This window comes from Pollachius pollachius (assembly GCF_949987615.1).
Source record: "Pollachius pollachius genome assembly, chromosome: 20".
Taxonomy (NCBI): domain Eukaryota; kingdom Metazoa; phylum Chordata; class Actinopteri; order Gadiformes; family Gadidae; genus Pollachius; species Pollachius pollachius.
In genome coordinates this window covers 9,437,760-9,452,264 of record NC_136953.1, presented here as the reverse complement: position 1 = coordinate 9,452,264, position 14,505 = coordinate 9,437,760, and the positions used below count along the sequence as shown (strand labels likewise).

General features: G+C 46.8%; 1 protein-coding gene across 1 annotated transcript; it reads left to right on the top strand.

Annotated features, from left to right (window-relative positions):
* Positions 1-237: 237 nt before the first annotated feature.
* On the top strand, positions 238-14,033 carry prkd4 (protein kinase D4). The gene is made up of 19 exons (XM_079758015.1): positions 238-407; positions 532-770; positions 4,401-4,530; positions 5,442-5,573; positions 6,063-6,217; positions 6,589-6,784; positions 7,032-7,115; positions 7,538-7,685; positions 8,187-8,310; positions 8,433-8,510; positions 9,032-9,299; positions 9,600-9,622; positions 9,719-9,791; positions 10,406-10,512; positions 10,726-10,887; positions 11,165-11,263; positions 11,600-11,867; positions 12,977-13,062; positions 13,644-14,033. The coding sequence occupies exons 1-19, from the start codon at positions 326-328 to the stop codon at positions 13,806-13,808; spliced, it is 2,619 nt and encodes an 872-aa protein (XP_079614141.1). The 5' UTR covers positions 238-325; the 3' UTR covers positions 13,809-14,033.
* Positions 14,034-14,505: the final 472 nt, after the last annotated feature.

Genomic DNA, 14,505 nt, shown 5'->3' with positions numbered 1-14,505 from the left:
ACTCATTCTGTGTCTCTGTTCGTGCACTGAGGAAAATGACATTAGTCTGTAAGGCTTTTGAAGTAATGATGAATTACAGAGCGATGTCATTCCCCCGAACCTACACGCAAAAGCTGGCCACGGAGCCCCCACTGTAGGGCAGAGGGTGTGTGGGTGTGGATGTTGGTCGGGAGGGGGGGGTTATCTACGTTTCATTTCCTGTCACATTGTCACTTACACCAAGCGGTGTGCGCTGAAACCAGTTACCAGTGTTCATACACGAGCACAATCGCAGGAAAGCAGAGAATGGCAGATCACAGCCAGTTCCCTGCTCCGTAGCGTTTACATGTGTATGTCTACACACACACACACACACACACACACACAGGCGCACACCGAGATCCCTGGAGAAGATACTACTGCCATCGGTACGTACCACCCATTCCATTCAACAATCTTTACAACAGCAACCACAGCACCACATTGTTCTCACTCTACCTCAGATGAAACTTCTTCATACCCATGGTGTTGTTTTTTTTTTTTTGATCCTAGGTGACATCGCCATGGCGACCTTGAACCCCACGGCCCCTGAGAGCCCCAGTGGCCCTGCCGTGGCCCGCTCCGCGCCCACTCCCCCGGCGCGGCCGGTGGGCGGGGCAGTGTGGGAGACGGAGGCGCCGGTGTTGGTGCAGTTCCAGCTGGGTCTCTCCAGAGAGGTGGTGCGCCTTGCCGGGGCAAACGTCAGCTACCGCCACGCCAAGAGGCTGGCCATGGAGATCATAGCCCGCAAGGTCAGCATGACCCGCATTGCGGTTTGATGAGTGTGTTGTTTGGGAGACTGAAGCCTTAAGGAACCTGGTTGGAGTCGGGGGTTCCTAAACATGTGTCTGAACGAATGGATGTGGATGGGGGTCGCGACAGGGGGTTTCTGTTGTCCACAGCATCACCTACGTGTAGATGTTGGTTCAATTTGTCAAGGAGTGCGCTTGTATTGATTGTTGTACGATTTTGCTCTATGTGCAACAGACATAATACCAGGAATTGAATTCATGAAGTCATGTTTTCACCGTTATAAACCAAAAAGCTTGAAGGATGTGACCGTGCCAGGCTTTTTTGTTATAAAATTTGGAGGTCGCAAGGATCTTATGTGATCGGAAACAATGTTGTGGTCATTGGCTCGAGCAGGAAGTGCCATGGCGCCTCAGAAGGACTCACTAGGGTCACGAGGAGAGTTTCCCTAGTCATTTCAGACAAATCTAAACTTTTGATACCCCTACTTCCTTTTCCATTCAAGGCATCTTTTAGATTGACACTTTCTTACCAAAAGATGGCACTTTATTGGAAATGAGTGGCAAAACCGCATATGGAATGACACTCATTTATACACGTGATATATATTATCCCTTAGTCACAACATTAGAACTACATTTTTCAGAACTACATTTTTCTGCACACAGAATAATTATTCAATGTTATAATCTAACATTTGTTTTCAACGTTTTCTTGAAAAAAAATCCTGATTTGTTTTAATATCGTGGCACATCATCCACCTTTAGACACCATGAACTGCCATGAACAACCATGCAATCGATGCTTCCTTAGCCCCACATGATGGGCCCTGATTCAGTCCTACCTCCATGGAGCTAGCAGGCTTTTCCCTATACACAGGGCCTCAAGGTTTGTCTTCATGAGCAGTATTCCTTTACAGAGGGAATCAAAATGAAGGGGTGTTCCGTACGTTTTAGTTTTAGTTTTAATGATCTGATTCCAAATGGTGATCTTTGGCGGAGTTCATCCTGTTGTGTGACACTGTATCGTATGCCCGCCTGACTTTTAGAGATTGTTAAAAAAAGATCTGTTTTTAGAGATAAGTCGATTACGTTAACAACAGAGTGGGTTGAAAATTTACAAGAATTGTCAGAATTATTAAGAAATATATTTTTTAGGTCGAGACCAGTCATGATAATAGATTATGAGGAAGTTAATTACTGTAGGAAAGAATACACAATTACCATTTTATTATCTCTTTCACAACAAATGACACAATAGGCCCTGACACACACAATTGTGGAAATCAACCCTACTTCAAGTCTAAAGAACACATCCAATTTTGGAAATCTAAGTCTGTTCAAGATGACAGTGTTTCTCAAGCTATTTTCAGCCTTAAAGGTCAACCACCCTTGTGTGTATGTGTTCATTTGAAACGCTCCAAATTAAAGTATCTTCTATCTAGAGAATACAGGCACATCATTTAAGAGCAGGTATAGGGAGTTTAGCGCATCTTGTTCAAGGATGGTGTGTGTGTGTGTGTGTGTGTGTGTGTGTGTGTGTGTGTGGGTGTGTGTGTGTGTGTGTGTGTGATCATGTATAGCAAGAGACTATATACTTGGTTTTCGTGCTGCGACTCTGAATTCAGTGTGAAACTGCTTGACTAAATGATTGGACCCATGGAACTAAATCAGTGTAACAGCCCTTTAATTCACATAAACACGCTGCGGCACAGAGATGTCGGTCATCAAATTAGTGTAAAGTAAAGATGAATATAACGTGTCAGTATGATTCAAAAACATAAAGCCATGGTTCGAACACGAAATGAAATCAGCCCATCTGCACAACGGAGAGTGTCGGCGGAGTTCTACCATTTTAAGTGAAATACAACCTGGTTATATAATATTGTGTCTATTACAAATACATATTCCCATAGGGTCCCAGTTATCTCTAACACACACACACACACACACTGCATAAAGGACATAGTGTGCTTGTAACATTAGAGTACATTACAGCCCAGACTCGGTTTAGTGCAGATGTTAAGACGTGTAAACATGCATCTTTTATGCCTGTGTGTGTGTGTGTGTGTGTGTGTGTGTGTGTGTGTGTGTGTGTGTGTGTGTGTTTGTGTGTGTCCCAGTTCAGACAGGTTCTCTGAGTAGGACTGGTCTGCTGATCTTACTGGGCCTGCAGCTTAGTTCACATCCGTCTGCATCTACACCTCACTTTCCAACCACACGCTAAGATGAACACACAGATGCACACACACACACACACACACACACACACACACACACACATACACGTATAGAGACTGCGCTGCGCTTTCCTTTCATCGTCAGATTTCCAGGCAGACGTGCAAGAGGTCTTCAAAAGCGTCTCATTGTAGGGGTGTGAGAGTGGGTGTCGGTGTATCTGTGTGTGTGTGTGTGTGTGTGTGTGTGTGTGTGTGTGTGTGTGTGTGTGTGTGTGTGTGTGTGTGTGTATGTGTTCGGTAAATTGAAATCCAAAATAAGAAAAATACTTCCTTTTTTTTTACCATGGGCCAATTTTTACCAGTGTGTCAACGTGGTCGTTAATATTACAATGTCGTCTATATTAGATTAGGCCTGCGACGTCGACAATGGTGCACCAATGTTTACTCTGGCCTGGCACCAGGCCAATTCATTGAACCCCAATGAGCTGTACGTTCAACTGAAACCTTGAGGAACAGTCAACTTTAATAATCAAATAACCTGATCACACTGAACCCAAATGACAACAGCTTCATCTTTAGAAAATGTGGCTTTGGTGCAAAATAGGAGTTGGTTTTTCCGTGTGAGAGTTATGATTATTGTTATTATTGTTGGGGGGGGGGAGTAGGTGCATGGTAGATGATGAACCCTTCTTACTGCAGCAAAACACAGACAGACAGGCAGACGTCAAATACTTCAATACCCTTGAGAGATCAGAGTGCCACAGTGCTGCGTCTGGCTGACTGATCTGAGGACATATCTTAGAGCCAATCAGACCTGACCTGAGCTCCAACCCTCTCCGCCTCAACCCAGAGCAGTTGAACACACACACACACACCGCTGTGACATTTAGATCTGAAGGAACGGTCACCATAATCTTTTTGTGATATGTCACACCTCTGTTTACTGGCATGGGGGTATAAAAGGTTACATATATATGCATGGTTCATTTAGGTCAATAAGCGCCTACCTATCTTAATTTATTTATTTATCTTGTTACTGCTTTCTTTCTTTTTTTACTTTTCTCTCTCTCGCTCTTAAAAGGGGGACCGTCACATTCTGCTACTTTCTACTATAAGCGAGGACCACTTAATACGCGTCTTGTGAAGAATCATAGTCTGAGACATCTACTCCGTTACTCTGAAAGGGTTGGGCCATTGACTCAGCTTTAAGCAGTCGGACCAATGGTGGATGGTACTGCTGCCATAGTAACTAGGTTCTGGGTTCCAGCTGCGGGGGGGGCAGCAAGCCACTACTCCTAGCTCCAAGGATGGGTTTAATGCAGAGGAGGAACTTCCCCAAAGGGATTAATTCAACTTTTTCAACCAATGTGTTTGGGGAAAATTATACAAATGGCCCTACATTTCTGCGATTTCAAACTCTGTGTGTGTGTGTGTGTGTGTGTGTGTGTCCCAGGCCCCCTACTGCAGCGTGGTGGGCCCGGGAGAGAGCATCCTGCTGTTCAGACACCAGCAGCAGAGTCTGCAGCGCCTGGCCAAGACCGACGAGCTGCAGAACGGAGACCTCATTGAGGTCATCATCGCAGGTCAGCCCTGCTCTGGGATCCACGAGTTCTCTATGAAAGGGCCGTACCTCTCGTTAACTAATCCATGGATCTTAGTCACTTGTTAACCATCTCCTGAGTTAGATGCTAGACCCAAGAGAGCTCTGTCCAGTATCTCATTTAGAGACCTCAGTCAACCTTACTAGGTTTCATTCTTCTCTATCAGTCGGGGTAAGAGCCCTAACTTCCCTGGGACTCCTTCGTAGGATGATTATTTTGTGCACAGTCCAGTATCGAGTTTCAACCCTGTGGTAGAGATGAGGGTGGTTTCTTATTTCTTGTTTTTTGGGTTAGGTATACTTTAGCAAAGGTGGTTTAGCACAGGAGGAACCCGAAACGTCTTAAGTCCAAGTCCTTTGGAGACTGGATATATTTATTTCAATAACGGGTCAAATCCAAAAAGAGTAACCTTACAGAAAAGTTAGAAAAATGAAAAACCAATCTGATGGTCATCTTCTGATGAAGAGAGCTGGCCTATTGGGTCCTCTGTCCTTTTTCCTCGTCCCTGATCTTCCTTGATTCCCTCCTACATTTTATGCTGAATACATTTAAACAATGTCACAACACAAAAAGGCTTTTTGGGCTGAGACAACTCACTAAGAAGAAGAGGTTACAATGTTTTTGGAGATCTGATTAGATATTCGCACAAAGAGGAAGTCCATTCTTTCTTTTTTATGTTATATAAAATTGAAGAATAACAAAGTTACATTTTGGCATACAGAGTTACAGCATAGGGGACGTTGATAGTGTGTTGACATGAGTGTGTCGTACAAAACTATAGTTCTCTTTTTGCCTAACAGTTTTAAAGGGGGTCCATCAAATCTCAACCCCCTGAAATCTGCGTGGGCGGCCGCGTTCCAACCGTCCTTCTGCTCTCTGTGCTCCTCCCTCAGAGTCGGCCGGCGTGACGGAGATGAAGGTCCGCCCCCACTCGCTGGTGGTGCACTCGTACCGCTCCCCCACCTTCTGCCACCACTGTGGCGAGATGCTGTGGGGGCTGGTCCGCCAGGGCCTGAGATGTGAAGGTGGGGGGAACGGGAGGGAGGCCATGAGGGGTGGGGTGGTGGGGTTTGATGGGATGATGATGATGGTGGTGGCGGTGGTCGTTTTGGATGGCGATGGTGGTGGTCGGGCTTTACGTGATGGTGGTGCTGGTGCTGGTTGTGATGGTGGTGAGGATGATGATGGTGGTGATGAGGATGAGGATGATGGTGTGGGTGGTGATGATTATCTTCTTTGACCCTCCCTCCTACATTTCACCTCCTTACGTTCACACCCCCCCCCCCCCCCCCCTTGACCGTATCCCCATCTGTTATAGGGAAGACCTAGAAGGCGTATCTTCAGTTTTATTGCCCACTTAAAACAATAGTCCGCTTTTTTGGTTATACTGGTTAAAAAGCTGCTACTTTGCCTGAACCCCACTTGACACTTTTAATTTCTACATCTAACCTTTCCTTCTTTACCACTGTCTTTCATTCTTTCTCTCTCCCACTCCATCCCTCTCTCTCTGGCAGGCTGTGGGCTGGACTTCCACAAGCGCTGTGCCTTCATGCTGCCCAACGACTGCAGCCACACCAAGCGTCACATCGCTGCCAGCCTCTCCCTGTTCCCGCTTCGGAGACCCAGGGCGCCCTCCCTCTCCTCGCAGACAGGGGGCAGTCTAGAGGAGGTAGGAACCACAAACATACAGAATATATGGCTGCATAGAAAGCACAGGTGTCACCCATAACCCTAATTGCTCTGTTAATGTACCTGGCTACAGTTAGTAAGATAGGTCTGCTATCTGTGCCCTGGCATGTATAGGTAGCAGAGCCATAATTAGTGCTATGAGGGACACCTGTGTTTGTCCCGATGACGCTGACACTGTGAAACGGCTCAATGCTAGGAGTTCCATGAACCATGTTCTTGTTGTGGTTCTTGTTAAATTTTTATATTTCTTTTTATATTATATATATATTTTTTATATTTCTTCTTAAGTTTGTGAAAACCAATGGACATGTTTACACAGCAGCTCTCAACCTCCCCCCCCCCCCCATCCAGATCAGCCTATCCAAGCCCATCTCGCGGCCGGCCTCGTGGGCGGAGCCCCCGGTGTGGCTGGGGGTGGGCTACGGCGACGTGGTGAAGACCAAGGTCCCTCACACCTTCCACATCCACAGCTACACCAAGCCCACCGTCTGCCAGTACTGCCACCGGCTGCTCAAGGGCCTCTTCCGACAGGGGCTGCAGTGCACCGGTGAGACAGCAGGGGGCAGCGTTTCTCTCCAACGCTTTGTGTCCATCGGGCTGGGGATTTAATTTTTGTTTCAGATTAGGTCCTAAATATGGTACAAAAAAACACCCAAAAAGTTATTATTGATAAAGATAATTACTTATGGAGCGATTTTCTAAAACATTTGTTGACTTAAATCAGGGGACTGTAGCAGTCCAGGGTTTCAATAGCAGTCCAAAAAGTTATTATTATTGTTCCTCCCCCTCCCCAGACTGCAGGTTTAACTGCCACAGACGCTGTGAGCTGCTGGTCCCTCGAGACTGTCCAGGGGAAAGGAGAGGCATCTCTGGACAAGGTGACCGTGCAATGCCACACAATGCAGTGTAATGCAGGGCAGTAGCATGCAGTTCAGGACAGTACAGTACAGTGTAGCAGTTCAGTGCAGTGCATTGCAATAAAATGTAATACATTATAATACAAAACGATATGATTCAATAAAACACAATTCAAAACATATAGTACAAGAGGATACTAAACAATACACTATTATACAAAATAGAACCATAAAATGTTATATCATATAATACAATGCAACACAAGACAATTCATTTGCTTTACTTGTCCCAAACGGAGCTTATAGTCAAACAGTTCTTCTCACTTATCATACATCACTTTAAAGTTCAGTTAGATGGTGTGTATCAGTTAAAGTCTAATGATGGAATACAGTCATCAACAAATGCCTTCCTGTGTACGCTGTCATCTCCTCTGACTCCACAGCCAATCACAGCGGCAAAGACGAGAGCGAGGACACAGAGTCGGAACTCGTTAGTATGACATCACTGGACAGCAGTGATGAGGAGATGCATGCTGATGAAGACCCATTGGCTGACAGCCAGGCAGCTTTGCTCCAGCAACCACCAATCAGGTGGGGGTGAAACTTTTGCTGTGTCCATTGGGGATTCAAAGCGGTTCAAATGATTGTTTGTCTATTATTATTGTTTCCTCTCTTTTAAGATTCCCTTTTTAAATTTGAGCTTGTCATAAGATTTAGGAATTGGGTGTAAGGACTTGATTTGAAGACTAGAGGTCTATAGTGATAGCTCTATATTCTCTCATATAACAAGGTATAATTTATTTTATTTTGTCAATAGTATTTACAAAAAATGAAAAGTCAAAGAATGCCAGATGTTTCTTTGAAAGGCAGTTTCTTTAGTGTTTATTGATGTAGCATTAATATCATCTATTCAAATTGCCAGTCATCAGGTATCGTACCAACTACATTTCCCACAATGCAACAACAAACAATGAGATAGTTGAAGGCTGACAAAGAGATTGTGATGACTATTTTGGGGGGAATTTGCATGACGGGGGTGGCATGGTGGGGGCATGTGACAGGTTGTAATGTGGTTGTTTGTTGCGGTTGTAGTCCGTGTTTCAGCAGCTTCATCCCACTGATGAGGGTGGTGCAGTCTGTGCACCATGCTAAGAGGAGAGCTAGCTGTGTGCTGAGGGAGGGATGGCTGCTGCACCACACACACATTGACACGCTGGTGAGGGTGCACACACGCGCACGCACACGCAAACACACACACATATTCATTCACACACACACACACACACACACACACACACACACACACTTAATTGTGTATTTTTTCTGAATGTGTCCCAGAGAAAACGTCACTACTGGGTGTTGGACTGGAAGAGCATCACTCTGTACCAGAACGAAGGCAGCAGCAAGTTCTACAAGGTACTGCGGACCAGCGCTCTTGTTGCTGTGTCGATAACTTACTCCGTCCTTCACTGTAGCTCTCTTCAGTGACACCTAGTGGCCAAATCGAGTTAATGCACCCATCATTCCTACGTTCCACTACAAAAACGTACAACTTTATATAAGAGATTAGTTATAATATTAACTATATTTATATTTACTTAATGATTTGATTGCTTTTAATTAGGTGTAAGTAAGTTTCTGTGACAACTAATGAAATATAATAAGTTAGAATTAGTGTTTTTATTCCCCTTCATTCATCATCCTCTTCCACTCCCTACCTCCTCCTCCTCCTCCTTCTCCTATGCCTCCTCCTCCCCCTCCTCCTCCTCCTCCTCCTCCTCCTCCTCCTCCCCCCCCCCCCTCCTACTCCTCCTCCTCCTCCTCCTTCTCCTATGCCTCCTCCTCTACCTCCTCCTCCTCCTCCTCTACCTCCTCCTCCTCCTCCTCCTCCTCCTCCTCCTCCTCCTCCTCCTCCTCCTCCTTCCCCCCCTCCCCAGGAGATCCCTCTCTCGGAGGTGCTGCAGGTCCGGGGCCCCACGGAGCTCTCGGTGGCCGCGTTGCCGGGCAGCCGGCCCCACACCCTGGAGGTGGTGACGGGCCCCGTGGTGTACTGTGTTCAGGTGCAGAAGGACGCCCAGGCCTGGGAGCGGGACCTGCGGCGGGCCCTCATGCCCATGCTGTGCAGCGGCGACGGGGCCATGGGCGTACGGGCCAACCAGGAGGGAGCTGGTGGTGCTAGGGGGGCCCCAGCAGTGGGGGGCCAAGGTACGGAATTAAATGTGCACTGGATCAGTCGCGTCCAAAGTGACTGGTGGTTGGTCTGCAGTGTATCGGTCGTGACTGGTGTGATCTGGGGTTGAATCGACCTCGGAAAGTGCATGGATTTAGAAAGAGGATTATAGTTCTATTAATTTGATGCTCCTTACCAGATCTATGTTCACGAGCCCATCTCTCTTTGTACGCTGACTTTATGATATTTTTGGACCACCGTTCAGGATCCTCTGAAGATGATTACACTCGATCGATCTTTAAATAACTTTATTAACTGCTGTTTTTCTTCTACAGGCCTGCACAGAGAAGCGAGTGCAGTAAGTAGTGCTGCATATTAACACTCAAATGGACTCAAATTATCCTCATTGTTATCATCAGCCCCATGTCCGACTGCTGTGCGTTGTGTTCTTCAGGACATCAGCCTCGTGTACCAGATCATAACGGACGAGATGCTGGGCTCGGGCCAGTTCGGCGTCGTGTTCGCAGGTAATGCCAGACTCTCATCGGCCCTCTACGTAGAGGTGCCATCGTAAGGTCAGACACAGCTGTCGCTCATAACACTAACGATGGGTCAGCTACTTTAATGTACCAGGGCCATGGGTAGCAGACTCAGCTGGTGAAGATGAATCCACCAGCGTGCCCCTGGTACATGAAGGTTGTCTATACGTGATTAGTGTTATGAGCCACGCCTGTGGTCAGCCCATGATGACACCTCTCACGGTTGCAATCATGATGCATTTATTCAGCTATTATTCTTTTCAAGAAAACACTTTGTTACTGAGAACTTTGAAATTTCCCCTTAAAAAAATAGAAAATGTTCAAATCGAATATAATGTACAAATATGTAGCCAATTGTTCTGTGATTTCAATAAAATATCTTATAATAAAAATAATAATAAAAAGAAAAAGTTTCTACTCGATTAATTTAGTTTGGAGATAATTTGACCGAAAAATCAGATTAATTGCATAGCCCTATCCATCGGCCCAGTCCCTTTAGATGCTAATGTGGAACGCTAATGCCGAGGCTCCTCCAGTCTGCTGACTGGCCCTACCGTACTGCTGAGTGAATTCTACTTCCTGTCGCCGCTGCGTCCCTCCAGGTACCCACAGGACGTCGGGCCGCTCGGTGGCCATCAAGGTGATCGACAAGAGACGCTTCCCCTCCCACCAGGAGGGCCAGCTGAAGAACGAAGTCACCATCCTACAGGTACTGCAAATAGTTATCACTGTGCACAGTAAACGGAGCACCAGATACCTGGGCTTCTCTGTGTGTGTGTGTGTGTGTGTGTGTGTGTGTGTGTGTGTGTATGTGTGAGTCATTGATTTTATTTGTGTGTGTGTGTGTTTGCAAGTGTTCAAACTCATGTGTGTGTATGTGTGTGTGTGTGTGTGTGTGTGTGTTGTGTGTCCTCCGGCCCAGAACCTGTGCCACCCCGGGGTGGTGCAGATGGAGGCCATGTTTGAGACGGTGGAGCACATCTTCGTGGTGATGGAGAAGCTCCAAGGGGACATGCTGGAGATGATCCTGTCCAGTGAGAAGGGCCGCCTCCCCGAGCGCAACACCCGCTTCCTGGTCACCCAGGTCAGCCCCCCCTACCCCCCTCTGGAGGTCCCAGATTGACTCCTAGGAGGATCCAAAGTTTCATGTTTAACCTTCACATTAGTAGTTGGCCGCAGTCACGAACAGCTGCTTGAACCTTAGGCTGACCCAGTCTTTACCCTGTGTGTGCGCATATGTTCTTGTGTGTGTGTTTGTGTGTATGTGCGTGTGCATGCATATGTGTGGGTGCATGTGTGTTTTTTCTGTGTGTGTGTGTGTGGGGGGGGGGGGGGGGGGGGGGGGGTTTGTGTGCGTTCAGGTCCTGGAGGCGCTCCGGTACTTGCATCTGAAGCACATCGCCCACTGCGACCTGAAGCCGGAGAACGTCCTGCTGGCCTCCACCGACCCCTTCCCCCAGGTAGACACACTGTTACAGCCGATGCACTACCACACATTCACTAACCATTTACCAATGGTGCTCATGTTTACTTTGTTGTTCATGTTAACTAATGTAGTGGGCTTCTGGTTAACCAAGGTGTTCATTCATCCATTATTTGCTAGTTTAAAATAAACTTCACAATAAGCAGCCATTAATGAACCATTCGTTAGCATAAGGGTTCATGTTAGGGGTAGCACTGTGCACTTTGTATTATTGGTTAGTATCACCACCCCCCCGTCCATCACCCCACTTACATCCCGACAACCAGCGAATCCAAACACTACGGGTTAACCCTCCCCCCCCCCCCCCCCCCAGGTGAAGCTGTGTGACTTTGGCTTCGCCCGCATCATCGGGGAGAAGTCGTTCCGCCGCTCGGTGGTGGGCACACCGGCGTACTTGGCCCCCGAGGTGCTGCGCAGCGGCGGCTACAACCGCTCTCTGGACATGTGGTCGGTGGGCGTCGTGGCCTACGTCAGCCTCAGCGGCACCTTCCCCTTCAACGAGGACGAGGACATCGGCCAGCAGATCACCAACGCCTCCTTCATGTACCCCCGGCAGCCCTGGGCCACCATCTCCCTGGAAGGTAGCGCCCGCGGCCAGGTCCTAACAGTAACCCTGGCGACCGTGGCTAGGATACATGAACCATGACAGTAACCATGGCGACCGTGGCTAGGATACATGAACCACAACATTAACCGGGGCGACCATGGCGACCGTAGCTAGGACACATGGACCACAACAGTAACCATGGTGGCCATAGCTAGGATACATTAACTACAACAGTAACCATGGCGACCGTAGCTAGGATACATGAACCATGACAGTAACCCTGGCGACCGTGGCTAGGATACATTAACCACAACATTAACCATGGTGGTCATAGCTAGGATACATTAACTACAGCAGTAACCATGGCGACCGTAGCTAGGACACATGGACCACGACAGTAACCATGGCGACCGTAGCTAGGATACATGAAGCACAACAGTAACCATGGCGACCGTAGCTAGGATACATGAACCATGACAGTAACCCTGGCGACCGTGGCTAGGATACATGAACCACAACATTAACCATGGTGGCCATAGCTAGGATACATTAACTACAGCAGTAACCATGGCGACCGTAGCTAGGACACATGAACCATGACAGTAACCATGGCGACCGTAGCTAGGATACATGAAGCACAACATTAACCATGGCGACCGTAGCTAGGATACATGAACCATGACAGTAACCCTGGCGACAGTAGCTAGGATACATGAAGCACAACATTAACCATGGCGGCATTAGCTAGGATACACGAACTACAACATTAACCATGGCGACAGTAGCTACAGCTGTGAAGAGAGCAATGACAATTACAGTCAGGGTTAATAGATGCGTTAGCTACGAAGGTTACCATGCAGAAAGAAAGCATTGACAATAGCTACGATAGTTACTGATATCGCTGTTAGCCACGATTACCACCCTATCGATGATAGCGACGATATTGACCATAGCGATGTTAGCTACGATAGCGATGTTAGCTACGATAGTGATGTTAGCTATGATAGTGACCGTGTCTAATGCTGACCATCGGTGTGAGGTTTAAATATTTGGTGTGTGTGTGTGCGCGTGCATAAAGATGTCAACAACACCTAAGCCTGTCCTCCCTTCTTTCCTTCCGCCCCTCCCTCCTGGGACCCCCAGCGGTGAGTCTGATCAGCAACCTGCTGCAGGTGTCTGTGAGGAGGAGGTACAGTGTGGGCAAGGCCCTGGGACACCCCTGGCTGCAGGTGAGACACACACACACACAGAAGTGTAGGTAATCGTAAACTCTAGGCCTCAATCTTTCTAATTTCCCCCTTCTCTTCTATTTAACCGCCAGATGTGATGTTGACATTAAAAGCCATTTCAAAAGCAAACCAATTGTGGCATAGATAGAGATGATAGATCAGCCTACCAGCCTACTGGACTGGGCCAGCCTATAGGGTTATCCACCATTATGCATCTTGGTGGGACTAGAACCACAAGTAGGTCTTAACACTCCGGGGACTGAAGACAGTGTGAAGCTTTACAGTGTTTTGCTGTACTACAAATACAGTAAATATAAAAGTCATGGATTAGTGTGGCTTTAAATCCATCTCTTAATAATACGGAGAAGGGCTGGGATTAAATAAATGCACTTCTTCCCACTCCTTTTTGGAACATGTTATTCCAATCCGCAAGTGTTTGTCATTTACGTATCTAATTATGCTTTCTATTTTGTGTAAAATCATTAATTTCTGTATGACAATTTCTGTTAGTTTCTTTTTACATGTTCAAAATAAAAATGGCAATCAATCTAGCAATCAATATTGCGTCCTCTGTGAACCAGGACTTCCAGCTGTGGGGTGACCTGCGGGCGTTTGAGCAGCGGATGGGCAGCAGGTACCTGACCCACGAGGGTGACGAGGCGCACTGGCGGCGGTACGCCCAGGAGAGGGCGCTGGTGTACCCCCCGCAGCTGTGCTGCGATGCGGGCAGGAGCCTCCCCGTCTGACCTGGCGTTATTCGTGGTTATTAAAGTTATTAAAAGGGACATTTTCTATTGGTCATTCTTTCAAAAACAAGTTTGCGTTTGTCGAGGGATCTGAAAGGTGAAGAAAAAATATTCAGGGGACCAGGTAGCGATGTAGTCGCATCTGTCGTTTGTTATTGGCCGTCATGGAAAGAAACATAAGGGGTAACACCTGTCATTTTCTATTGGTCGTCATGAAGAAATACATCAGGGGTAACACTGTTGTTCTTTATCCAATTAAACATAAGAGGTAACACTGTCGTTTTTCATTGGTCGTCATGAGTAACACTGTCATTTTTCATTGGTCATCATGAAGAAAAGCATAAAACAACACTGTTTTTTATCCAATGAAACATAAGGGGTAACACTGTCGTGTTACATCGATGGTCATGAAAAAAACATAAGGGGTAACACTGTTGTTTTTTATTGCTCGTCATGAAGAAATGCATTAGGGGTAACACTGTCGTTTTTCATTGGTCGTCATGAAGAAATGCATTAGGGGTTACACTTGTTTTCTATTGGTCGTCATGAAAAAATTATAACGGGTAACACTGTCGTGTTATATCGATGGTCATGAAAAAAACATAAGGGGTAACACTTGTTTTTCATCGGTCGTCATGAAAAAAAACATAAGGGGTAACACTGTCGTGTTACATCGATGGTCATGAAAAAAACATGA

Bases quoted from the DNA above. Each gene is read 5' to 3' on its own strand.
- prkd4 (XM_079758015.1), top strand. From the start codon at position 326: ATGTGTATGTCTACACACACACACACACACACACACACACAGGCGCAC. The intron at 8,511-9,031 runs GTACTGCGGACC...CCCCCTCCCCAG, and splicing joins GCAGCAGCAAGTTCTACAAG to GAGATCCCTCTCTCGGAGGT. The intron at 9,792-10,405 runs GTAATGCCAGAC...GCGTCCCTCCAG, and splicing joins GTTCGGCGTCGTGTTCGCAG to GTACCCACAGGACGTCGGGC.